General features: G+C 41.5%; 1 protein-coding gene across 5 annotated transcripts in view; it reads right to left on the bottom strand.

The window, feature by feature from the left end:
• The window catches only part of gpp (grappa), a 42420-nt gene that overhangs the window by 3149 nt on the left and 13418 nt on the right, over nt 1-25853 (bottom strand). For 2 of the 5 annotated variants that reach the window (NM_169142.2, NM_169143.2), the window contains 7 exons: nt 8192-9401; nt 7363-7946; nt 7119-7294; nt 2901-6539; nt 2475-2687; nt 1816-2304; nt 130-591 (listed from right to left, as the gene is read on the bottom strand). In NM_169142.2, the coding sequence (NP_731083.1) occupies nt 425-591; nt 1816-2304; nt 2475-2687; nt 2901-6539; nt 7119-7294; nt 7363-7946; nt 8192-8470 (5547 nt within the window). In that variant the 5' untranslated portion in view covers nt 8471-9401 and the 3' untranslated portion in view covers nt 130-424. Of the gene's footprint in view, nt 1-53; nt 592-650; nt 2305-2474; nt 2688-2900; nt 6540-7118; nt 7295-7362; nt 7947-8191; nt 9402-25853 lie in introns of those variants that run through there. The other 3 variants (NM_141398.4, NM_169144.2, NM_001275387.1) reach the window with 3 other exon arrangements.

Raw genomic sequence — 25853 nt, 5'->3', positions numbered from 1 at the left:
ATATATAAATCATAATTAAAAGAAAGAAACCAATTAGGCGCAACAGAACTTACCTCATGCTCGTTAAATTTTCATAAATTTTGTTCGGGATTTTTAAGTATATATATATATATATTTTTTTTTTTTTTTGGCATATAAATTCTGTACTTTTAGTAGGTAAATTATTAAACGCAAAAATTAAAAGTTGTCTTTTGTAGGTTGTTTCTGATTTGAAATCTTTGTTTTTCATCAGGTTTTTTGTACTCTGCTTATTATTTATGGTTATTACAAGATCGTATCTTCGCCCAACAACAAACATGTTTTCGGTTTTGCTTTTTGTTTAGTTTGTTTGAGGAATTTTGAGGTATGCAAGTCAATCAATCAATCAATTCAATTCAATTCAATTCAGTTCAATGCAAGTCAATTCAATGCAATCGATCATTGGTTATTGGGGTATTGTGGGGCAACTACTACTACTATCGGCCATAACATATCCGTTCAGATTTTGATTACTATGGGCAGCTGATAGTTTCGTTGGGCCAGACAAAGTCGTGCGAAGGCGACGTCTGGGATCGTAATTAGTTATAGTACGTTGCGTTGCCAAATCGTTAACTGTATGGAGTAGAGCATAATAGAAGGGATAATAAAGAAGGCTGGATAAGATGAGGGGGGGGGGGGGGCATATTTTTGTTTGATTTGTTTGGTTTGGTTCTTAGCATTACCAATTTGCATTTGCAGATTTCTTCGAATTTTAGTATAATTGAAAATTAATTATGCATTAATAACATTCCAGGAGTTGCTTTTTTGGGTTAATTTTGAAATAAATGTTTGCTTATGGGGGTGTGTGTGTGTGTGTTGTATTCTTATATATGGTTTTTACAAGAGAGCCTTTACGCTTTACACGGGTTTTTTGTGTGATTGCTGATATCTCTGAGTGACTATTATATGCAGTGGGTATAGATAGATGATTGATTTGGCATGACGCTTAGAATAATAGTGGAGCTCGATTTATCTCAGCATGTTGAATGTTGTTGGCTTTGATTTTATGGTCGTTTACGTTTTTATATTGTACTATAATGTTTGTTGAGGTTTGTGGAAAATGTACGTAAAGCCCAACTAAGAGCTTTAGAAGATGTAACCAAATTTCACTCGCGATACACTATAAGATTTATTCATTTACATTTGGTAAAATTCATTGATGATCGCCGTCAGATTTCACCCTTTGAAGCTTACAAATTTCAATGTGGATGGCATAAAATATATACAAGAAGCATTAATAAAAATCATAACAAAATAAAAAAAAAGCAAATCTACTAAAACAAAAACAAGCAACAATTACATTGAGGACTACAAGTGTTACGGGCAAAAAACAAACTAGATAGAACAAACAACAATTAAAATGAACGAGATGTGAGAAAAGATCATTTTTTGTGCATGTTGTATTTACAAAATGTATAAATGTATAATTATGTTCAGATGTATGTGTGTGTGTGTATGTATAAAGCGTTTTAAAAGCAATTCATGGCACGTCAGAACTGGAATCAGATCCTGAGTGCGAGCTGGAACTCGACGATGAGGATCCGCTATGGGAACCTCCATCTTCGACAAACGCAGCAACCACTTCCGGCTCGAGTTCTGAATCCGATTCCTGCTCTTTTCGCTTCATGGTAAGATCTTCTGCCACCGTTTGGGTGGCTAGTCGTTGGTATTTGTGCTGGTGAAGAATATGTGGCTCTAGCGGGAATGCTACGTGTGCAGGTGGTGGTGCTTGTTGTGGTGCATATTTGGGTACAGATACCCTGGTCGAGTTTTTTGCTTGGTCTACGTATAGCTTACCATCGTCGGCGGCATTGCCATTGCCATTGCGTTGTCCGCCCAAAGTGGGCATGGTGCTGTGACCGTGACTAAGACCATGTCCAAGATGAGCTACACGCAGTTGCTGTTGGGTCAGCTGCAGATGCTGCTGTTGCTGCGATTGATGGTGATGCAGCATTTGCTGCTGCTGCTGTTGGTGGTGCGACAGCTGCAAAGGCCTTTCGTCGCCCAACAGTGAATTGATCTCGGGACTCATTAGCAAAGGTGGATCCACGAGCAACTTTCCATTGTTGCTGTTGCTTCGACGTCCGCAGGACGATGAAGATGACGAGGGCGTCGGGGAGGGCGTGGTCGCATCATGAGCTGGAGGCGGAGGTAGCACTTGTCCGTTGGCGTACAGGTGGGCATGGGCATGCTGCTGCTGCGTCGTTGGCGGCTCGTAGTGTGCCAATTTCGAGGGACGTGGCGGTTGCTGATGCGGCGCCAGCGGTGAGCTGCGTTTTATTCCCACTGAAACACAATTAAGGTATTTAGAAACTATCGAATTTTCAAATTTCTGCTAGAGTATCATGGAACAACGAAAAAAACGTAGTTTTGGCCTTGTAAATTTGTCAAGTTACTAGAGCTAAAAGCCTTACTATATTTTCAAGTAATTTTTCTGCAATCAACGGAATGCTTACGTTCTACTTTGTGCGGTGTTCCATTGATGCTTGCACCATGGTGGTGGTAGCTGTGGGCTGGAGGCGCCTGATGAGCATAGTGCGTTGGCAGTTCCATGCCAGCAGGCGGTCCCGCCGAAGACGAGGCAGCGGCTGCTGCACGTCGTTGACGCTCCTCGGTCTCCTCCTTGTACTTTCTGGCACGGACATGATCCTGCAGCGATGCTGCTAGACCTACAGATATACAAAATATGTTTGGTAAACCAGTTCGAAGAAGAAACATTGCATTCAATAAAAGTTGAGAAGAGCACTCTTATTTTAAACATATTTAAAATTTACTGGAGCACAGATTTCTAGAAATTTCAAAAAGGCTAATATTTTTAACGTATAAAATTTGATTCGCCTAGAAGGTCCAAGCTCGTCGGACAAAAACGAGCGGCAATTTACCTTCCAATGGAGGATTGGCACCATTAAGACGCGGTCCCCGCAAAGAGGACGATCCTGCTGATCCTGCGCCCTTCGACTGCTTCTGCTGCTGCTCCTCGTGGAAATAGGCCTCAATGCTGCCCTTAAGCTCAGCACGGGGCAAAGCCACAGGCTGATAGTCACGTCCAGAACGAGCAGAGGAGGAGTGGGTTGCGGGTGGTGCCGTTCCTGCGTTGGCTCGAGCGCCGCCCTGTGCCTTTTGGGCGTAGGCTACATGTGCCAAAGTGGCCAGATTGCTGTTACCTCCAGCTGCTGCTCCACCAGCACCTAGACCAGGTCCTCTCTCCTGAGCATAACTGGTGGGCTGTGGATCCTGCGATTCTTCGGAGAGCGGACGAACATGAACTCTCTCTGGTCGTTGGGCATTCAAGTTGATCAGCAAACGATCGTTGGAGCGCTCATTAAGGAAGGCCCGCTCCATGAAGCTAGCGCCACTAGTGCTCATATTCACAGCCGCATTAATGATGCTCTGATGCGAAATCTCAAGCGTTCGCTCGATTTCCCCGTTAACCAAATCGCCAATGGTCTTCCCTGATGTGGGTGCTCCTCCGTGACCAGGAAGCGGCGGTGTGGCCTGGGGCGTGACATGTTGGCTCAGCTTCTCCTGCGACAGATGCCGCCGCAGAGCCATCTTTGCGGGTGAAACTTGCGTGTAATCTGGTTGCGAGGAGTTGGAGCTTGGCCTGCTTGGCGGACGGATGCGATATCCGCTGTAATCCGAATTGGCGGAACTTGCTCGAGGCAGCAGCTCCAGCGGTTGCGTCTGCGGGGGCTCCACTATTAATTGCTCACGACTGCTCGATCGCTGGAGATGACTATCAGCCGGCGGTGCCTTGAACTCATTGGGATGATGCTGATGCGGATGCTGATGCTGCACATGCTGCGGCAGACGGTGTTGGGGATGGTGGTGGTGGTGGTGGTGGTGGTGTTGGTGCTGCTGCTGCTGCTGTTGTTCTTCTACGCGCATCTGTTGACGCTGGGCCGCATGAGCAGCGGCTGCTAGCATGAGTTGTTGTTGCTGGAGTTGCTGCTGCTGCTGTACCATATAGTGTTCGTAGCTAGTGGCACTAACAGAGCTGCGTCGCCGCTGGTAACCTAGGTCCGCCGGAGTAGTCTGCTGTCCAGCTGGATACAAAGATGCCATGTGGGAGGGGGGAGGAGGTAATGGTGCCTGTCTAACTGGCGAATACTTCGGTTCCTTAGCTGCCTGGTACTTCCCCGATATCGTTGTCTTTGCCACTGCCCCGCCGTAAGCCCCATAAGGAAGATTCGCTGGGGGAGGCGGCGCAGTGGATGCGGTTGCTCCTGCACCTGGACCCGGCAGTGGTGGTGTTATTGGGGATATTGTTGTATTGGCATTAAGGTGCATCAAACCCTGCGTGGAGACGGTGATGATGTTGTGCAGATTGTTGGGCAGCGACTGGGCAGGGTTTATCGCTCCAGCCGGATGCTGCTTTGATCGCTTGGGTGCTGGACTGTGAAGAGGTGAGGGAGAGGGTGACGACTCCACTGCCTTGCTGCGCTGCTCCTGATCTTCGTTTAAGGCCGTGGTGATGATACTCTTTAACCGATCCTCAAAGTTGGCAACCTTGGGAGATTCCTGTTTGCGACTAGTCGATAGTCCGGGCAGCTCACACTTCGGAAGCTGGGAAAGCGTCATCTGTTGTTGCTGTTGTTGTTTGGGTGCTGGCATCAGTGTTGTGTCTTTATAGTGGTGCCCAGGCGAGGATTTAATGCTCACTGGAGCAGTGGCCGGAGGTGGTGGGACCTCTATAATTGCTTTATTCTTGCCATTCACTTGCGATGAGGGCGCACCTGCTCCTTGGAACTTGCCAGCTTCGATTTGGCGGCAGGTCTCGACTATTTTCTGTGCCAGCACTTCGGGATTGCTTTCCTGGATTTTACCCACTTCGGGAACCTCTGGCCACTCCTGGGAACGCGCTCGGTGCTCGCGATTGCGACGAGAGTTCTTCACGGAGTTCAACTTGTTGCTCTGCGCCGTAACTGCACTTGCACAAACAGTGGTAGAGGAGGAGGAAGATGATCCGGTCGACACAATCATATTTGTTCCTTGTGCCAAGAGCGTCGCTGCCGTGGACCTTTCCTCTGCTGTCTTCTGCAAAACCGAAGTCTCCTGTTCAATGGTGGACACCTGGGCGTAAAGTTTCTTTCGTTGACTTAGCGTGTTGGCGATCTCCTTTAGCACCAGCTCCTGGGCCGTGGTCTCGGAAAGTTCCGGGGGCACCTCCAGCTTGACCTTTCCATTAACAGTACCACAGAGTTTTTGATACTCGGGTAGATTTTTTAGTTGTTTGTTAAGGAGCAGCTTCTGTTCGCCCTCATAGAAGGTTACTTCGTTTCGCATTCGACTTGCAGTGTGCTGTAGATCCTTATGTCTACCCACAATCTCCTTTGCCTGGGCGATCAAATCGTTTGGTGAGTTTACATGGATGCCCAGCTCGTTCATTCGCACTTTAAGTAAAGCCACACTGTCATCGATCAGCACTTTTATCTGCTTATCCAACTGGCTGGCTCTGTTTTTCAGCCTGGCCATCCGCTCCTGCTCTTGGGCAATCTGCTTCTGAACTTGAGGCACATAGGCACTTGACTTCATGTGCTCGATCATCGATGTGTACTGCGAACGGAACACGTCTAGAAGGATCTGCAAGGCATAAGGCGTGTCTTGTGGCGCCGTTGGAATATCCAACTCTGCATGCGACATGTTTTCCGTGAGCAAAGCAGTAAGCTGTTGATCCACGGTTCCAGGAGCTGCAGGCAACTTCTTGGTCATGGTATCCAAGGAGGTACTCAACACTGTTTGCTTGTGCAGAGCTTCTAGTCCAACAATCTTTAAAGACTTCCTGCCGCGCGCACCCTTCTTCATGCGTCCTTTGCGACCAGGTCCGGCGCTAGCAGCCCTTGGTGGATCCTCTTTGGAACTGGACTCCTTGCTTGGTACGGATACCGCCGCCGCCGCTGCCGCCTCCGCTTCCCTTTGGGCAGCGGCAGCAGATTTGCTGGCTATCGCAGCCTTCCTAGTCAACTTTTTGCGCTTCTTCTGGGTTGTAGCCCGAGCCTGTCGGCCAACTGATCCTCCTCCAATGCTACCACCATTACTGCCGCCATTGCTGTTCGAGTTGTTGTTCTCCTCGTCGTCAGACTGCGAACTCTTGCCTTTGGAACTGCACCAGTCGGACCAAACTTTCCTAGTCATCGGGCCATTGGAGGCGGAGGTGGTATTGGTGGCAGTGGTGGTATTGCCACCATTGCCATTCGTTGCGTCGCCATCGCTTTCCGTGCTGCTTTCCATGTCCAAGCTGCGTTGCTGCTGGTTATGCTGATGCTGCAGTTGCTGGCGTGTTTTGGAAGCTGCTTGTTGCCCGCTAGCTGCAAGTACTATTCCCGCACCGCTTACATTAGCTGGCGACTGGGACTGATGCCGTTGCTGATGAGCTGCAGTTGCGGTAGCTCCGTTCGACTGCTCCCGATCCCTCTGATGGTTGTTGCTGTTGGCGTGGTTGTTGCTATGATGATTGTTGTGATGATGTTGGCCAACGTTTGCCTCTCGCTTGGCGCGATCACGTGTGGTGCGAACAGTTCCTAAAAAAAAAAAGAAACAGCAGTTAATATCTATTTCAAATAAGAATGCTCTCTTGTGTGCACCTATCCTATAGCCCTTAATTAATTTTAGTATTCTATCTCGTTAGAATGGATTTAGTGCCTTTTTTTAACTCATTTTTGAGAAATCCATTGAATATTGTAAATATAGGTAAATGATTTGATTTGATTAAATAGACGGAGCAAATATAAAAGAGGCCCCTCCTATACGGACAATCCTCTTTACGATTTCACATTTTAAATCGTTAACAATCCACAAAGTCTAATACTAAATATACACATATTCAGTTATATTCCTTTTCAGGTTATCATTACTTAAACGTATTTATCATCCCAAACTTCAATTGATGATTTCATTGATATGATATGATAAATACAAAAGAATTTGATTTGATACATTTTCTATCCCAAATGATTGATCAAAGGAAAAATCATGACAGCGATTGATTGATTGGGAATATTTCATGGTGGCGAACATGACTGTTTCTGTGTGTGTGTTTGTGTTTGATTTCCGGTTAGTGCATCCTTCAACTCAGTCGTCTACTGGTTTTCAGAACTTACCCACGCTCTCGTGATCGTTGCCGCCCTTAGTTTTCAGGCGCTGAAAGTATCGCTCCAATATGGTGCGATCGATCACATGCAGATAATACGAAACGGGCTTGCAGGTCCAGGAAACGGACCCCTTGAGGGGCGGAATTTCGCTGACGTGCATAATGGTGCCAATGTCACTGAGGTTTCTGCAAGAATTGAATTTGAGTAAGTATAAATGTATAAAAAACAGTTGGTCATCTTAGTAACAACAAACCTGTCTGTGATCCGAAAGTTCAGCGGGCAAAACGACTTGGAGGACACGACCCGTGCTCCGTCGCGAAGATCTGCGAACCGTTCCTTGAGCTGATGGTCCACAGTTGGCCCAAAGGCGAAGTTATTTACAAAAACCAGCGTCGATGAGGTGATGTTTTCACGATGCTCATCGACCAGGAAGTCACCCTTTATCAGCTTGTATTCGCAAAAGCGTTTTCCAAACCATCCCATATACTGGCGGAAGATAACATCCATGCGTTCCGCATATCGCGCCGGCGTGTCGGCCTTCTCGATGCCGATGCAGGTTTTCAGGGGAAACGATCCGGCCATCTGCAGAACCACCTGGCCCACCCCCGAGCCGAGATCGATAAACGTGTCCTCCTTGCTGACAGTGACGTGCTTAAGCATCTGCTGCACCAGCTCATAGCTCGTCTCGCCGTAAACCTCTGGCGAGAAGGGCTCGTACTGGTTGAGTTTATCCGGATCGAGTACGGCGGCATTGTAAACTAATTGCAATATGTGTCTTAGAAGGCTAGGGTGAGCGAACTTGTTCAGGCGCTCGGCGGGCAGTGAAGTTCCTTTTTCCTAAGAGCAAAGAGAACACATTAGGAACAAGTTCATGTGTGCTAATATTAGCGGGTATTTGATGCAAAGAAAAATATCAAGTACTACAATAAATTATATCTTCAGACCGCATATTGCATTATGATATTAATTTAAATCTTTAAAAGAAAAAAAATCTTTAAAATCTAGTGGCCTTTGCTTTGATTTCCCTTTCATGACTAATTTTTTTTTTGCTTTCGATACCACAACAATGTAAATCAACTCACCAATGCAACGATACTGTCGACGGCCTTGTTGAAGCGATCGACCAGACCGGTCATAGTCTTATAGCAGGCAGTGTCAATTTGGTGGAGATTGGTTTCCTCGAAGGCCGATGACATCGATGGCAGTTCATCGCAGACGAACTTAATGGTGTCGATGATGTCGATGCCATTGTCGTGCTTATCCTGTCCGTGTCCGATCTGCAGGGGCCAGGCGAAGGAAATGACATCGGAGGAGCCAGCGGGCGAGCGCAACACCAAGTCCTTGACTTGGGGTGTGGCCATATTTTTCCGCTTTCCTTAGCCTTAGCCAGCCTTTTTTTTTATTATTTTTGTCTATTTTGTTGTGTTTTTGGTGTGCGTGACAAAGGGGCGAGATCGGCGTTGTTTTTGTGGGGGTTTTGGGTATTTGTCGAAAACAACGTCTAGTTGCGACACTGTCGTTTGAGATTTTGACGTTTGATGAGGCGTTTATGGGAGTCTATGATAGGTGCTAAGCGATTTGATGATCAAAAATTGGCATAGGATTCGTGTTTCAGTAGCGTATATTGTGTAGAGGCGTTGGCGTTTCGTTTTACGGTTACGACTATGGTCTACGTTTATTTCAAGTGGTTTCTTCTTCTTTTTTGTGTCAAATTTAGTGTCTTAGGAACAGTGGCAGCGTTGGGTTAACGTATTGGGCTAATAGAATAATATTATGCTTCAACTACTCTCGACGTTGCTCTAAACGTTACTTTAACTGTTACTTTTACTGCTGCTGCTGCTCTGCTTCCTTTTCTGCTTCCTTTGCGAAGGCTTCTCTTTCCGGTTCCGGTCCGTCTTCCTCTTCTCACTTCCGCTCTTCCTCCAGCAGCAGCGACAAAATACAAAAGTAACTGATGATAGTTGCGAAGTTTGATATTTTGCTGGATGTTAAGAAAACGATGCATTTTCTTCAGTTTTCGGGAACAACATTTTCCAAATGTTTTCCTTTCCCCCTACAGTTTCTGTTTCTGTATCGAATTCTTCCTGTTGCTGTTGCATTATAGATTCCCACCGTTCCGTTTCGATTCAGTGCGTTTCGTGGCGCACGCTCGTTGCCGAAAACCGTTGCACATATTGCACGCAACTCTGTCCAGTATTGGCAAGTGTTTCAGTGGAATCTGCTATCTTTACGCCTTTACAACACGCGCGCCGTAATTTATGTACAGTTTAAAAGTGTTTTGTTAGTTTGAGTCTGTAACAAGAGAGAAAAGAAGAAAAGAGAATGGTAAAAACATAAATAAGCAACATAATCAAAACAAATTGCGGAATCAAAAATGCAGGGTTTAGAATTCGATGATTTGTATGGTTGCCAAGTATTGAAAATGCAGTTCAATGCCAAAGATTTCGATGGGTTTAAAATAGTTATACTGAGTTAAATTTACTTATATCATATGGTTACCCCAATATATCCTTAAATAGAATATTATTCACTAATAGTGTGTTCACTGGTGCAGCTTTAAGGAGCCTTATCCCTTTTAGACTTTCGCCCTCCAAATTCAAAAATGAATGCCTAAAGGTTTACTATATTATTGGGGTGCAATATCAGCTACGGGTTATGAATTCGTTTTTACAAGATTCGGAAATGTTTTAAAACATTGTTAGGCTTTAAAAGTAACTGAAAACAATTCCCATACTGAAATTTGTTTGGCCTGTCATTGAGACATTTCATCATTGATATGCAGCACATCTTTCTCTGGGGGTTTCGCTATATTTTTTTGTGTTCAGGGTGGCTTTCGTTATAGTTGTTTATTATGCTAATTAGTCATGCAAGGCACGTTTTAGGGATTTTTTTTTCATAAACTTTTTTCATTTTGTATTTAATGCGATGCCATTCATTTTTGCTCCTTCTATTTTGGGTGGGCGTAGACACAAGTCAGCTACAATGTGACTTCATTAGCATAAACAGCGTTGACGACAGCTTTCCGCGGAGTATGGAGGGGGCGTTGGGAAAAGCGAGCCGCGGAAAATCGATACCAACCCCCCAAGGTCTGAGCCTCAAATTAAAGAATGACTGAAAATTACCGTCATTCCGATATTTTCTAATTAAAGCTGTGAAAATCACCGTTGTGGCGGCTTAGTTGCAGCTTTAAGCTTCAGTAAACCCATATAGAGAGGCAGATATTCAGTCTAGCGTTAACATTTTTGGCTAGACAAGCGCCACATTAAATTGAATGGGTTTTTGGCCTGCACTCACACTCGGACGATAGCTTTGGATATATGTATATATAGATATGTGTATTCTAGCTACGTCTGGCGGCAACTGCAAACAAAATTGCAGTACATTATGTAAACCAGTGTAGCTGTGTACCATCGCTCGGTTGTTGTTTATGCATGCACGTGTGCGCAGGCAGCCAACCTACTCCCTACTCCCCACTCTCCACGTCGGCGTATGTATCCATACATCCCGTGTGCGTGTGTATCCGTATCTATGTATATAAACATATGCATGTACATACATACATACGTATCTGCAACCATGACAGCCCCAACAGACAGCCAGACAAAAGCTCCATGTGGCATCTGTCTCCTCGCCGATTTTCCACCCCTTTGGTCACTGCCCCACCCCAAAAGCCCACATCCATAGATATATCGCCCCACAGGTCGCCCATTTCGCCGGTCAAGCCGACAAACCACAACGTGAGCTATAACGACGATTGCGACAGAGACAACGACGTCAACAAATTTATTGTTAATCAATAACCGGGCAATGAATTTTATTTTCAGTATTTAAGCGCCATCCGGTCATTTACAGTTTAAGAGAGATGTGCGCGCGTGGCAATGAAAAGTCGCAGAGGAGTGAGGAGAAAGTGATAAGGACGTAAAGAAACTGTTAGATCCAGGTAAAAATAGCAAAAGATAAACAATCTTCAGTTCCTTCAGTCACTAAAATAAATCAAAAAGCGTTTCCTAAATAAATGAATCTAAAGGTTTAAATTACTAGCAGTTTCTAAGTAACATTTTTACTAGTTAAAATAATAACCTGTTCTTGCCAATGACATCATGGTTAGTTATAGAACTCAGTCATATCTACTGTGTATATAAAGTCCAGACCGAGGGTTGGCGATAATACAAATCATACCAATTTAACAGACATTGAACTTACGGTCTGCCGCCAAAAATATTTGTTGTCGATTGTGGGCAGCAATCGTAAATTACGGCTTGCAATCGAAAATCACAAAGACATATTTCCATTTTCATTCGGGGAAAATTCTCCCAGACGGCAAAGAATCCCATTATGTGGCCTATGTAGCATGCCTTTGATCCTATGGCTACTGTCTAGCCGCAAAAGATTTGCTAACTTTCTCATATTGCAATTGAAAACACATTGGAAACAAACAAGTTTATTAGTCAGCAAAATGTTTGAAGGGAAGTGCTCAACGTGCATAGGAGTTCGATACAATATATTCAGACTATATTCTGTTCCAATATCAACCCCCATACATACATTCGAATGCATCCCAAATTGAAAGCTATAAACTGTATTCATTTCAAAGTTGCACAGCTTATTAGACACCACTGCGCTATTTATAAGATGCTTTTCCATATTTTTCGCACGCCCGTGGAGGCGTGACACACATTTCCACTACTCTAGTATACACAAACAAATACTGAGAAAAGTTGGCACAATTATGGAACATCCAAGGGGATATGGCCACCAACATCGCGCTTTTAATCAACTTAAAACGCTGTCTTTTATATTCTACTTACATAAAAAGAAAAACCTAAATTCAAAATTTAATTTATAGTTTTTTTTTTTAAAGAAATATGAGCTAGTTATATTAAATTAATTACAAACTTATTTTGTATAGTTATTTAAAATTGTCACATTTAGGTAAACCACATTAACTAGATTTCACGTTTTTCTTTCTATGTAAAAGCTGACAACGCCCACGCGATTCGTTACTATTATTATTCTCTTCTCTCTCTCTCTCTTTTTTTTTTTGCAATATTATTTTTATTTGCGTGTGTTTGCCGCGTTCGCCTTTCCTTTTTGTTTATTTTATGGCTCTGCCTGCCACGCTGTCTGCCTCGTTTTAGCTCGCCCTCCACACAACTACTGTGTTTATCCCAAACTAAAATAATAAAACAAATAACCTATAAAATTCGAGCGGCAACCGTTCTCGAAATGAATATTTCGAGCGGCTGAGGGAGATTGTGATTCTGATTGCGATTGTGTGTCAAGGTCAGCAATTGTGGCAAGCAATTAACAAACAAGTTAAACATTCTGGCACAGTTAGAATTCTGTTACGTTTTCTACATTTGATTTTATAATTTTTCCTATTTTATGATTCAACAACCTTTTTTCTACATATATCTATTTTCGCTTGCACTTGCTATTGTTGTTGCTGTACGAAGGTCAAATTAGTTAACGCTCGGTAATTATTGGTAAAGCAATGCACAAAAAGTCAAGCAATTTTGTAAATGGTTGGCAGTGAACATTTGTTACTATCCATTAGTTTTGCATTTTATTTCCTGCTTGAAAGTGGAGCATTTTTTAAACCATTAAACACATGAGGAATGTTGTTTTATTGCCTGGCAAAACTTTGATTCATTTTTATTACTCTCAGCTGATAAGAGTAAATAAATTTTATGAAAGCGCAACCTGTGGCATGTGAGGCCATCAAATGGTGGTTCTATGCCCGCAAGCGAACAAAAAAAAAACTGCTGATAAGATACGAAATTATTTGACCTACTTATAAATGCTTTTTTTTTTTTATTAACAAAAGCGAATAAAATACAGCTCGAAGCCATAACCATGTGTTATGCCATATAAACCGCAGCGAAGGAAGTGGCATATTTGTTTTTTTTTTTTTTTTTTTTGTTTTATGCAACTCAAAAACCAGACTGCAAGTCAAACACCTGCCACGAAAAGACAAGGGATCTCCAGGGTACTTCAGTTTGGTACGTGCCACGGGGAATTCCCCTCTTTTGTTTTTTCTCGAGCTCCCCTTTTGAGATCTGCGTGGAAGGAAGGTCATCAATCGCATTGCGTATACTCGTACATACATAATTTCTTGTCCTGCGGTTTCCTCTCCAGCAGCAGCAGCTGCATCTGAAGCCACATGGCGAATTGGGGAAGTAAGTTCAGAGCTTTTGACACGAGAACGCAGTGTGCAAAATATTTACGTAGCCACTTGCCAGAGATGCCAGCAAGCACTGTAATTAAATTTACATAGAGTGAGGAGGATATCTATATTAAGCTGTCGATAAATGGGAAATAATGTTGAAAAGGACGGAACCTAAGAATCACATATGCTACCTGTTATAGCTAATGTATGTTTATAATTTCAAAAGTATAGCTACATTTTTGCTGTTCTTTTTTGTGAATGGTCATGAACGTTGGTCAGAAACTTTCAAGCTGCGTGCAGCAAACTGAAAAAGACAGTCAAGAACCTTTAAATTCCCTCTTCGCACCGTTGCCAAACTTCACCCAAATACACACCATTAACGCATTTTGGAGCTGCCACACCCAGAACTTGAAATGCACAAAAAAAAAGCCCCAAGAAACCAAAGACAAAAAATAAAGAGGGAGCAACTGCGACCCCACCCACAAAAGTTGTTTTCTCTGCCTGCCAGCAAAGGTGAACAAAGGTTCCAAGGAAGAGCACAAATTTAGACAAGATCTCTGGCAGTAATCGATTTTGAATTACCATAAAGCACTTGTCGAAGAAAACTTGCTCAAAAAACGAAACCAAAGCCTTCACTTTCAACTTTAAATGATTTTAAAGCGCAGCTATAAAAATGAGAAGCAGAAAGTTGAACAAGGAGGTGATGGAATTGGGCCCAGACCCAACCAAAAGTCATTTCGACCCGACTTTTACATCCTTTGCGGGTGGTTGAGTTGGAAAAGCCATCACCAGTGCCCAAATATCATCCCCAAGCGCTCGGAAAATGTGGAAAATGACAAAAGCCATGACTAAAGGGAATGAAAAGGCAAAGGAAATAATGAAAAATAACTAAACTAAACTAAGGCATGGGCTGTAATAAATCCGAATCTATAAAATATGCTGTGGTGTAGGGGGAGGGGGGCGGGAGAACTTGTGTCCCGAACTTTGGGTCCAAAAAATACGTAAAGAGCCGTTGAAAAGTTAACCCATCAAAGACACATTAACACAAAACTGGGCTGTTCTGCGAACAAATATGTTATTGATGGCTTTTGGTTTAGGAATTCGAGGAATGCGAGTTCTAAGACTTTACAAAATCCATTATACCATCGCCATTTTGAGAGACCTACCGATTATATTATATATTATATTATATTATAATATTGTACAATATTTTATAAATTATAATATTGTTATATAAGTAAGGAATGTATACAATATGATCCAAAACAATAAGTTGCATCTCCTTTGTGCCATGCTCAGATATCAATGGTTTCACTTTTTATCTACTTCGCAGATTAACAACATGATCCCCCCGATTGGGCCCTTAAATAATAAAGTTTAATCAACGATGTTCGCAAGACACAGATAAGCCTCGAGCTAAATTGCGCTTAGAAATTTCATATTCAAGCATGCACTTTTATTCGATAGGAAGAGGCATCCACTCCTTGAGGCCTAACATAAGCTAATAACAATGGGTAATTTCAAGATGATTCGACTAGAAGGCAAAGCAAAAGAGTATTGGTTCATACTTAATGGAAATGGTTTTCACTTCAATTTTTATATTATTAAAATTCATAAGTATAGTATATAAATAAATAATAACTAAGACAGCAAATTATGTTCCTATATGCTTGTGATGAGACCCATATCAAGAACAGTTTGAGTTATACAAAAAAAAAGTGCATATCCGAGTTGTTATAATGTAATGGCTAAGACAAGAATTCTTCTTATTTTATGATTACTTAAATTAATAATTTGTTGGGTAATCATACACAAATTTCGCTTACTGTCAACCGATTATAATATTTTTATCTATTTGAAATTCTGAGCTATATTTTTCGATTTATTCTCTAAATAGGTGTATGTAGCTAATAGAGATTAATGACTTCCCCTGATTAATAAAAGCCTCAATTAACTAAATTAAATTTAATTTTATGTGGCAGCCGCCATTCGAAGGGCATGCAAGTAGTAAGAGTTGGGAATGCGGGTGGTTTGGGTTCGCATTGGGCAGAAGAGTACGTGGAACTGATGACGGGATGGTGCCGCTCTTGGTGGTCATGGGGCGGTGGTTTATTAACACAGACGACTGTCGACTAGTCGTCTTTTATGCCCTGGCTTCTGCTTCTGTTTATGGCTATGGTTCTCTCCTCGACCGCCCGACCTCTTGCCGTCCAACGTTCGCCATCGAGAACGTCATCATCGTGTTTATTTTTCCGCACAGGGTTGCTCTGCTGGCGATTCTCTGATTCTCGTTCCCATTCCGATTCCGTGGGTAGGTGGAAATTGGTAGAGCCTGCCACTCGTTTGGCATTAATTGCTTTATTGATTTTTTCCAAGAGTTTCCCCCAAAGCAAACACCGCACCCACCAACCCAACCAGTCAACCAACCACCCACCAACTCACCCACCCCATTCCTGTTGTTGTTTTTGGCACAAGGACGTGGAAAATAAAACAAAGCTGGCGCGCTCTCTCTTTCGCACTCTAGCTGTCTGCCTTGGTTACTGTGAATGAATGCGACGAAGAGCACTGGAAAAAGATGGATGGAAAGGGGCGACGGCGGAGAAGGAAGAAAGAAAAGGCAGTGGAAAATGTGGAAAGAAAATGCACTAGCTGAATGCCGCTTTGGCGAAATAAAAGCGGAAAAAATGCACCTGCCGCAATTTTCAAAAGGTTCGCAAACAACATGGAGCGGGAGAGAAGCAAAATAAAAGCATCGGAGAGGGCAAATGTAGGCCAACCCATTTTCCGCCCACTCGGAAAAACCAAAACAGCGACAGAGTTGCCATCCCAGAGCAGCAAAAAACAAGAAACACAGAAATGCATGCAAAATGCAAAATGAGTTCAACGCCGGTAGAGCAATAAAAGCTACAGCTGCAGACCGCCAGGCGGCGCCTCAACAAAAACTTCTCGGTTAATTCACAAAAAAAAAAATAAATAAATAAAAAAATAAAATAAAATAAAAAAAATAAGCCAGCGAAGCAGGAAAGTATAAAAAATAAAATTGCAGTAAAAGTGTGTGCAAGCCAAAGCCCCTAGAAAACGAGGTCAACTATTTCTGCAAGTGGAAGGGGGCGGCGGGCACGCGGATTTGTGGGCGGCAGTCGTTTGCATTTGTTTCAATTGCGTGCTTAGTTAGTAGGTTATGTTAATGTAAATTTGCATAATTACGAACTCCATACCAAACCCAACACGAGCACAAAGTAAATATCAATATTTCCCTCCTTAAATTAAGCAGTCGACTTAGTTCAAAGTTAAAGCGAAAATAAAGTAGGTCATATTTTAAATAATTGAAATTATTTCAAAAACATAAGACTGTATTTTAAAAGAAATATATTTCTATAAATGCTTTACATATTAACAGACAAATAAAAATCTACAAGGAATCAACACATTTTTATTATACTTTTAACTAACTTTAACTGACAAAAACCTAACTCAAATTCAACTTTAGTTTTTTAAACTTTTTGGTAAGGGAGCAAGTATAAGAAACTATTTTTTTATGATCATATTCAATTTTGCCATTGCTTTCAATCCAATTGATAAATATATGAGCAGTAATAAAAAAACCAATCAACAATTCGCGTTTACTTACAAATATTTGTATAATGCCATTTAACCAATTTTGCTGCATTTAAACATTCAACGTATTAAAGTGAAATGTGGCAACAGCGCAACGTAGGAGGAAACAACTGGAAATGGGTCAGTAATTAAAACTCATCGCCTGCAGGCTTCAATTGTTAAAAGCTATAAAAACGCAAAAAGAAATGTCCATCTAATATGTCGGGAACAAGATAGTAGATGCGAATTAGACATATCTGGAACAGGAAAAAATATATGAAATCAAAGCAAGGGAGAATAACTAACTAATTGAAAACTGTCCGAATGCTGGAGGGCTTTTAAAGATAACGAGCAATTCTCGTGCTTTGTTTACCGAAAAACAGTGTTTCACATGTGTGCTGGAAAATTCCAAAGTGAAATATATTTGTGTTTGGTGCACTAGTTATGTTTTATATAGCTCAACAAATTCAATCGAAATTTGTGTGGCTCCATAAAAGTGTAAACGATTGCATTGTTTTTTTTGTTTTTTGTTTTTTTTTTTTACATTTGAAAGGAAAGTTCCAATGCACGTAACACACACAACAATATAGTCAACTCCATCAAAGCGAAACGCAAACCCAAAAGTAACCGTTGGGCCCAATAACATTACTAAAACATGTTGAAAATACAACAGGGAACTCAAAGGAAATTGCAGAACGCCTTAAATAAATAAGAGAAAAGCCTGTCTAAATTACAGACTTAAAAGAAAATAATGTAGAGCGAAATAACGACGTGAGGCAGAAACGACAAAAAAAAAACCAACAAAAAGTATAAGAAAAGAAAACCAACAACCCAACCCAAATCAAAAGAACAGCGACAACATACACACTCCCAGATGGAGAACAACAAAATCTAAAGGGCCAACGGGCAGAGTTGAATGAAAACCCAAGAATAGAAAGCGATGTTGCCAATTTTCTCCATTCCAAGCACAGACAGGGTTGCCCTGCCATTTTCAGAAGCTCAAACGACCGATAAAAATGGAGCGAACGACGGAGCAAAAATATATAAAACAAAATAGAAATTGAAACATCCTTCCTGGGTAGCGTTTGTCAGGTCGGTGGTTGCCCAAACTACTGATGAAATTTATATGGGAAAAGCCGAACAATGCTGACCCACGGGGTGGCTGAGCGGCGTGCGGGTCGGGGTTTTTCCTGGGCAAGCGGCAGGAGTGCAACAATTTTCCATGGTGTGTGTAGCAGAAGAACCTGCCACAAGGGTTGCCAGCCAGGAAGGAATGACAGCGACTTCGCTGTTGTCCCCAAGGGGATGGTCGAGGTGCAATGCTCTAATGCCAGTGCAGAGAGAAAAGTGTAAATATACAATATCCCGCGAATATTTGTTATCTTTAAATAGTAAGAAATTAAACTATACAACAAGTAAGCAATCACCTTAACTAGAAACCAATATCATGCAAAATTCAACAGAATTCTTAATTCTTTAAAATAATATCGATGATTTTACGCTGCTTCTTTGTTCTCTGTGCACGGATGTGGAAAGAGTGCGACGAGTATTTCCGGATAAGTAGCAAAAGCGCCGTAATAAAATCTGTCTAAAATTGTTGGGTGGTTCGGGTTGAGTTAGAGCATGAATTCTGTACTCAGGGTTTGTGTTAGGGAACCTGATGGTCTGGAGTTCCAGACCAGAAGTGGGTGAGTGGGTGGTATGGCAGCGCTCTTGAAACATTTGCTGTTGTTGCCGCCTGGTGACAGAACAAAATAAATGTGTGTAAAGAAAAGGGGCTGGTGTTTCCGGGAGGAACGTCAGATGAAATATGGTAAAAAATATAAATTGAAAAAAATTTGTTGTTTGAGGTTGAGGCTGAAAATTTATGGTGAAACGCCAGAGAAAAAGCCATAAACTAAAGTAAAAGAAATGTTCGCTGAAAAAAAAGTTAAATGGAGGAAGGCTAGGTACAAAGTAAGTTGAGAAAAGCGATTAAATTTCATGAAATATGGCTAGCACACACAACTATTGAATGGGAAGCTGCAAGTCGCGATGAGTTACGATAGGTAAAACGAAAGCATAGTGTAGAAAGTATTAAGGCGAGTGAAGCTGTAACTAAATTTCTTACTGAAATTTGGCAAAATCTTCGAAGCAGTAGAGATTAGGTATTTCTATTGTACCCTTGCAGAGGATATATTGATATTGATATCAGTCAGAAGTTTCCATATGAAGCTTATGTATATATTCTTGAACAGTAAAAACAAACTCTTTTTAATATTGCAGTTGGTATATACATTAATCGGAGGCTAAGTTTCTTGTTTTTAGTTCATTTTAATTATTTAATGTATTTTTTATGCATGCCTTTACCAAAAACACACCACCAAAAAACAACAAAGAAAAATAATTTGTTTGCAAAACATTTGTGTTTGCATTCCGCCCAAAAGGAAACATTAAAATAAACATACAGCAGAGCAGACGTTGACAGTTTCAGTTCATTGAACCGAACTTAATTAAAAATCAAGTTGAAGGTCGACCTCTCGATTCACAGTGTGTGTATATATGAGCACAAAGAAAATATGCCGACTTGTTTATGTATTTAATTTGAATACAAAACTTTTTCGAGCCAAAAATCAGCCATACGCGATCAACAAAAGTACGTTCTACGCAAAAAAGAAACTGGTAATTCGGCAAAGGTCAGTGAACATATTTAACAATAATAATAATAATGAAAACAAAAAAAAAAAACAGACACAACAAGTGAAGCCCCATGTAAGACGGAGAGGAGAGCAGACAGGAAGGGGGAGGGGAGGGGCTATCATTCCGATCATGATTATTTCTGAGCAATGTCTCATGGAAAACCTGTTTTAATTGAAGCCAAGATTCGGTGGCTGGCTGCTGCCTGAAGTTTGGCAACAGCGCTCACGCAACTAACGAAAAATGTAAAGCAAACAAACAAAGCTGTTGGCAGCTCTGCTCACCGCCGCCAGCGGCAGAATTCCAATCAGAATTTCAAACATTTTAATATGAAAAACGTGACGCAGCAACAATAGGAAAACAAAGGAGGAAGAACGTCAGACAGGAACGATTGAGAAGTGAAACGACAACAGCAGCACAAAAATATCTGCAGCTGCTTGAGAAGAGACCACAATTGTGGTCAGAACAATAACACAGATAGCCAGGTGTAACACGAATCGAAGGTATCTCTCTTTATGTAATAAATATGGCAAAGTGCAATCAAGGTGTATTTTATCTTGATATTTATACGTATGGGGCATTTATACACATTCATTGTTCTCATTCGTATTTACTACAAGAGTTTTATCCTGACTAAAAATTTAAAAGTACATAGTACGGTTTCAAATAAGCCCAAAATGAGTTAGGAATATCAGATTAAATCGAAAAACAGGTTAAAAGGCTCATAAAATCTGAAAAATACAAATAAATAATTTCTGTACTATATTTATTTGAGAAAGAGTAAAGGATCTAGTATGGTACCCGGTGCTGTAAGGCGATGTGCGTTAGAACGCCGCTTACACGGTGGGTTTCCGATTGTGTGAACGAGTTGAGTGTGTGTTCGTGACAGGTGTTCGTTCGTGCGTGCCTGCAGTTGCATCTGTAGATGTATCTGCAGCTGTATCTGTGGCTGTGCTGGCGTTGGTGTCCGTGAGTGCACAGACTACGTAATAGCAGCATAACTGCATTGAGTGATAGTCACGTACGCCACACACCTCACAGTGGGGCCCGAAAAAAGCTACTCACAAAACCAAAACAAAACCCACACCGAACCAAACCAAACGCAGGTGTTCATTTCATTTCATTCGCAGGGCGAGGGAAAAGATGGAGAGCTTCTCAATTTCAATGCAATTCACTGCAAACGCTGTTAACAAGTGTCACGTTAAATAAGGAAATGACAACAAGTTCTACTTGTCTACTTTTGTTGACGCTGCCTCGATTATGCAATGCATTTCGCCTTGGTGTTTCTCTATCGCAACGACAACCTATTATTTATAACCACTTTACGGTTTCAACTCTGGCAGCGGGAACTTAAAGGTCATTGCTTAAAGTATTTGGCATTAGCGTCGCTGAAGTGTGCGTGTTTGCCTTAAGGCTACATTAATTTCAGCTTTGAACTTGCAACTTCAGCGGAATTTGGTTATTAACTTGGGCTTGTTCAGCTCCCCGCTGGTTAGAAGACTTCGCATGAGCTAATCGCAGTGGTTTAGTGCCCCTGGCAACTAGTAATTACTCATTTTTCCAAGGTCTCACTTGGTTCTTTTGCCCAATTGCTTTAACAATTTTTAGATTGCCTAAACTGAAGTTCTAGAGATCATAAAACTGCACATTTACACATTTAATTGTTATTTATATGTTTTAACTTTTAAATTTATATAGCAGTAGGGTAAAAAGTATTTAAATAGTATTTTGCAATTTAGCTTGAACTTGGACTCCCACTGGCACGTTCCTCGTCGAAACGTTCACTGGTCGCCCTGGATAATGGGCTCATAATGGGCATTTAAAGCCCTACGACTTCGCAGTCCCATTCTGATATGGCCTTAAAGGCTGCCCCACACACCAACACAAACCATCTCTTTCCGCCCGTCTCTTTCCGTCTCCTTCGTCGCCGTCTGCGTTTTGTGGGTTTGTTGGCTTTGCCTATTCGGGGTGTTGGTGTTGTTGAAGTTGCTGTTGTTGCAGGAAACGTGTTTTTTTTCAGGCGACCAAAAGGCGACGCGGCCTATACATAGCCCACCAGGACAGCAAAACAACAGAGAACGCAGCAATAACATCTAGCGACTGACAAACACAAACCTGCAATACATTTCATGCCCTTAGGCTAAATACGTAGTCTCCCTGTGTTTGTTGCTCATCGCCAGTGTTCTCTGTACGACTATCTCTCTTCATACTTCGCTGTATCCCGTTCTCTGGCAACATTGTTGTTGTCTCCGTTGCTTGGCCAACGACCCTTCTCACGCTCACACACACACACACCACAACCGCTCCTATTGGACTGCTCTTCTTCTGCTGCTGCTGCTCACTCGCTCACTCATTTTAAGAGCCCAACGAACCACAGTGCGACTTCGGTGATTGGAAGTTCTTAGCGAACGAATTACCATGAGACACTTCATAGTATATTAGACGAAAAGAGGCAAAACCGATCTCATTGCAATTTGACAATTGTGATTTAGTAAAAATCAAATGAAATTCATAGCTGGGAAATGTATAAGGATAACTTTTGTGGAAGACTTATCCAGGTAGGACTGTAACTCCAGCTCAGTCAGACGGTTTTGGCCTTTTCTCGGCCCTGTTTTCTCTCGCTTCGTCCGCGTTTGGCTCAGGGTTGCTGCCTCGCCTTCTTCGCTCGTTTGGTGCGTAACTTGCATGCCGCCCCTATACGTCCACGCTCCTTGCGCCGACGTTGACCCCCTACGCCCCCGCCGGACTATGTGGAACGTCGTCTGCAATTTAATAATTTCGAGTTGGAGTCTCATTTGAGCCTCTTTCCCGCACTCACAAACACACGCTTAGCAACAACCTGTCTGCCACACTCGTGTTTAGTTTGGCATTTTTTTTTGCTCGTCGCTTGCTTCAATTTTTTCTGGTTTTATTTATGTAAATTTTTCTTCTCGCCTTGGCATGTTTTCCAATTAAAGTGCAAGCGGCGGTGGCAAATTTTCAGTTTCCTCTAACGCCATCTCTTTCGCACGTGCAAGTCACCTGTCCACGCGAGTTGTGTGTGTTTGTGTCTGTGTTGTAATAGCCGCATACAATGTACCGTTATATCCCGGCGTAATAACTTACAATAGTAGCAACAACGAATGACAGACACGTCAGTTCTTGTTTCTGTTATAATTTTTTGGAATGCCCATTTCGCGTCTTTTTTTCATCAGAATGCTTCGTGAGCGATTTTTATCGCATTTTGCACGCACCCACGGAAGCCAATGTGGCGCCATCTGCTGGTAAAAATGCAATTTTTATACGCATTAGCTTCGGTTTTATTTTTGTGTACTTGTTCGTTGCTCTTTTATACCACCTGAACTTGGTACCGCTTTCGTGAATCACGCGCCGCTTTAAAAAGCAGGTCAACCGCTCCTTCCATCTCGCTTCCCCTAAATGTATGTATGAGACAAAAAGCGCCAGCAAAAAAAATAATAATAAAATTGCCATGCGAAGAGAACGAACGCGCCATAAACATGCCAAGTTTATTTGACACAGATTTTATTTATGTGTTAAATGAGTATAAATATTCACTGACGTCGTTTTTGCTTTTCTTCGGTGGAGTCGACAATGTTTTCCAAGATCAAATTAATTATTACTTTTGGGGAAGGGAAATGCACAAAATAAATATAACGAAAATTACATTTATACATTCAACTTCAAGTTTTGCTAAACGTAAGTTTGATTTAACTCATCATTTTAGGCATGGAAAATTTTCAAAATATCAAAAAAGTATTAGAAATACCGATGCAGTTCCAGGTATTATTATTAATCGCTCGTGGAGGTGGTTTTTCTAATACACATACTGATACTTTTTAATCGTATAAATTACAATCCATTGCGTTTGATTTTGCTAAATACAGTGAAAACAAAAGCTAAAAACAATCGTGAAGCAAAAAAAAGTTAAACAGTGGTTGCAAAGATGTGCAAATGGAAAGTAAGTAATTAACTCGTAATTGTATATCCAAGTTCTATTGAACTGAATCCACTTCTTATCGCTTGAGTAATTCACGGTATTTGTTATTGAAAAGGTGGCAATCCATCCAGCTGCTCTTTGCAACTGCCCATTAATCGATGATGCAGGTATTATTATTATATCTGCTGTCATTAAAATACTCGAAGGGAAACGCCTGTCACAATTTAAACTGATTCTATATTCAAATCGAGGGAAATATCAAAACTTTGACTTATGCGGGGAAGAACTTTATAGTTTATTCATTAAATATTGATTACTTAATTAATGGTTTTGTATGATGATATCTGGAGGCGAAACACGAAAGATATTTGATCACATTTTTTGTTATTCCTAACTTATAAAAAAAAAGCTGTGTATTTCAAAATTAAATCTTATTTTCCTTTTTAGCGAAGTACGTGCAAATGCAAAAGCATTGGGTTCAGGGATTAAATCGATTTTTACCTCATTTGTAATTTGATTTGTAATTTTAGACCTGACCTACACCTACCTCTCTACATCTCTTTTATATCTGACCCCTTGCTGTCTCTTGATAACAGAGTCGGCGGATATTACGCAACACATGCAAAATGGAAACGAAGCACAGTCACAGCTAATAAATAATGCAAGTTCAGTGCAGTGGCGGAGAGGAACGGGTTTTCCAGTGCGGCAGGGAGGGGTTGGTTAGCCAGGCAGGCAATTGAACTTTTGCTGCAGTAACTTTCTTAGGTTGAACAGCTGTTGCTGCTCAAGAAAGAGACGGCCACACCAGTGAGCGGGACGAGTAGAGTGCAATAACTTTTCGCTTTTGTCCCGCCACATTTATTATCGCTTTATTTTTATCGCATAAATAAAAGTGCAAACGCGTAAAAAAGGGCTTGTCAACGGCAAGTCGCGACGTCGAGTGGAATGAAATGCAATGAATGAGTTCAGCTGAGTTGAGTTGGGTTGCGTTGAGCCAAGAGCGAGACAGCAGACCAGCAGCAGAAAGAGACGGCTAGCGCAAAAGTGTGTGCAAAAAGTTTAAGGACATGTTTGTCATGTTTACATTTGACTTCAAGTGCTGTGCACTTTAAGAACATTACCTTGGAATTTTATGAGCAGCGAATGGGAGGTCAGGGGCGGGTTTTACGAAGGGTTAACTTGCGTCTTCCTTCCTGTGAGTTTTATATTTATGACAACGAAGCACGCGACTCGAATTTTATTACACTCAGGCGTGCTGCATTTAGTTTTAACGGGAGGCGGGTGAAAAACCGGAACCACACCCAACTTATAGAACTGTTTCTGTCTGACCGAAGACCCTGTCTTCGTCTTTACCGGCTTTACCGTTTAATAGTGTTAATAGCCCTTTGTCAAAAATTGGCGTGTTCGGTAGACAGTTTGTGTTCTTAGCCTTTGTTTTATGCGGGTCTAAACAAGGCGGGGGGGGGGGGGGGGGGGTTGGCAACACACTCATTCAAAGAGGGTAAAAAGTTGCGATCCGATAAGCAAAAATACCCCGGGAAATCAGAGACAGGCAAGAAATTATGGGTATGGCTGGAAGAAGCTAGATAAACAATCAATTCGCCTGATGTAAATGCAATTTACATATAAGTTCTTTTTTTTTTCTCAGTTTAAAAAAAGTAGTTTATTTAATAAACTAACTTATATTATCTGCTATCTGCTAGCAAATGTATAGAAATCCTTGACCTTGGACAAAATATTATTAGCTACGTTTTAAATAATTTGGGTAAGAGTTCATGATAATATAACAACTATATTAAAGTCTCACTAAATATGACATATTTTGACCTACATACAGAATAAAGGAATACAACCGACAATGAATTAAAAATAAAATGCAAGTCCAGAAAATGTAATTTTAAATAGCTTAGTTAGGTAGACTGTTGAGTAGATTTAATAATTTTGCTAAATATGCGCTTTAACTATTCCATTTCCCAATTGATTGGCTCACTTTAACACACAATAGCTATAAATTAAACAGACTGGCTAGAAAAACACACACAAAATGCACCTGCACCTGCATTGTATATACATATGTATTTACTTTAAACCAAATAAAACTAGCAAAGCATTTGAAAATTAATTGCAAAAGCCATTTAGACCGGACCTCCGACAACATTTTGCATTCAGAAAGTGAGAGAGCGAGGCAGACACAGAGTGAGAGCGAGAGCGAGACAGTGGAGGAAACGAGGGCGTTGGTCACTTAAACGGAAAAATTTGAAAACTTAAATGCACCAAAAATGGTCGATAGCGCCATGAATTTAAAACGCTGCAAAGCATTTTTGCCGGCAAAAGATTAAAGCACACACACATACTCACTAGCCGC

This window comes from Drosophila melanogaster, chromosome 3R (genome assembly GCF_000001215.4).
Source record: "Drosophila melanogaster chromosome 3R".
Classification (NCBI taxonomy): Eukaryota; Metazoa; Arthropoda; class Insecta; order Diptera; family Drosophilidae; genus Drosophila; species Drosophila melanogaster.
Note: the sequence above shows the minus strand (reverse complement) of the source record. Positions and strands in the feature narration are given on the sequence as shown.